This window comes from Hibiscus syriacus, unplaced genomic scaffold (genome assembly GCF_006381635.1).
Source record: "Hibiscus syriacus cultivar Baekdansim isolate YM2019G1 unplaced genomic scaffold, ASM638163v2 tig00014370_pilon, whole genome shotgun sequence".
Taxonomy (NCBI): Eukaryota; Viridiplantae; Streptophyta; class Magnoliopsida; order Malvales; family Malvaceae; genus Hibiscus; species Hibiscus syriacus.
In genome coordinates this window covers 790,144-791,628 of record NW_024062323.1, presented here as the reverse complement: position 1 = coordinate 791,628, position 1,485 = coordinate 790,144, and the positions used below count along the sequence as shown (strand labels likewise).

Genomic DNA, 1,485 nt, shown 5'->3' with positions numbered 1-1,485 from the left:
CAAGCACAACCCACATAAACTCAAACCCATAAGCTCTCCCCTTGTACCATTTTTGCCTATTTTCTTATCCCACCCTTTTCTTCCTCATTTCCTCCCAAACCCTTAACCTACAACTTATCTTCATACAAGAGATACACAGATCCCAACTCACATGAAGAGTACTAGAGAGAAGAAATATGGGTTGATTTGATTGAGTTTTTTCAGCTGAAAATTTGGTGGCAGATGCTTCAAACCCCTTTTCTTCCACTTTCTTGTTGAAACCTGCAGTTATTCAATCCTCAGAAGACCTTTTCTTTCTCGATCAAAATCCTGTCGGTTATCTTGTGTGTGTTTAGCAAACTGTTTACGAAGTAGTGTTTGAACTCGGAAGGGAAGAAGAATGAAATGGATCCAGTAACAGCTCATGGACGCCCTCTTCCTCCTTTCCTCATGCGAGATCTTCATCTAAATCCGCACCAGCAATTTGAACAGCACCACCACCAACAGCAACAACATCAAAACCCCGAGGATGAACAAAACCGTGGCCAGAAACGGGATCGAGAAGAAACGGCCACCACTACCGACACGAGCGAAGGCAAAGAACTAGCTGTAGTCCCGGGAACAGAAGGTGAAATCTCGAGAAGACCACGAGGCAGGCCAGCGGGTTCCAAGAACAAGCCTAAGTCACCTATCTTCATAACCCGGGATAGCGCCAATGCCCTCCGATCCCACGTTATGGAAATTGCCACCGGCTGTGATATTATGGAGAGTGTTTCGACTTTCGCTAGGCGAAGACAAAGAGGGGTTTATATTTTGAGTGGAAGCGGAACTGTAATGAGTGTAACCTTAAGGCAACCCGGAGCTCCCGGAGCGGTCGTCAATTTACAGGGAAGATTTGAAATTTTATCAATATCCGGGTCATTCTTACCTCCTCCGGCACCACCGGCTGCATCAGCGCTGACAATATACTTAGCCGGCGGTAGAGGTCAGGTAGTTGGGGGAGCCGTGATGGGTCAACTCGTTGCTTCAGGCCCCGTGGTGATTATGGTAACTTCTTTCGGTAATGCAGCGTACGAAAGGCTTCCGTTGGAAGAAGAAGAAACGCCAGCCGCGCCAGTTCCTGGAAGTGGACCCTTAGGGTCACCCGGAAGCATGGTTAGTCAGCCGCAACAGCAGCCACAACAACAACTACTGCAAGATCCCAATGGATATTTTCCTCAAGGGTTGCCACCAAATCTTCTAAATTCAGTCCATTTGCTAAACGAGGGCACAGGTCGTCCTCCTTATTAATAAAACAAAAACTTTCTGTCCCCCCCCCCCTCCTTCTCTTGTTAGTTTGACCTTTTGATAACCTTTTTCATTCTTCTTCTTCTATAAGATAGTTGGTGTTTTAATTTAAGTATATTGGATATGGTATTCACCTGGCTTTGATTTGAAGGAGGATGTACAAATCACATGGATTTCACTGTGATGGGTGTTTATTATTATTCTCAGTAGTATTTTATA

The 1,485-nt window shown here is 45.4% G+C and overlaps 1 protein-coding gene across 1 annotated transcript; it reads left to right on the top strand.

The window, feature by feature from the left end:
• LOC120207227 (AT-hook motif nuclear-localized protein 22-like) lies at window positions 1–1,485 on the top strand. The gene has a single exon (XM_039206747.1). It carries the CDS (start codon window positions 385–387, stop codon window positions 1,267–1,269), a length of 885 nt encoding a protein of 294 aa, XP_039062678.1. The 5' UTR covers window positions 1–384; the 3' UTR covers window positions 1,270–1,485.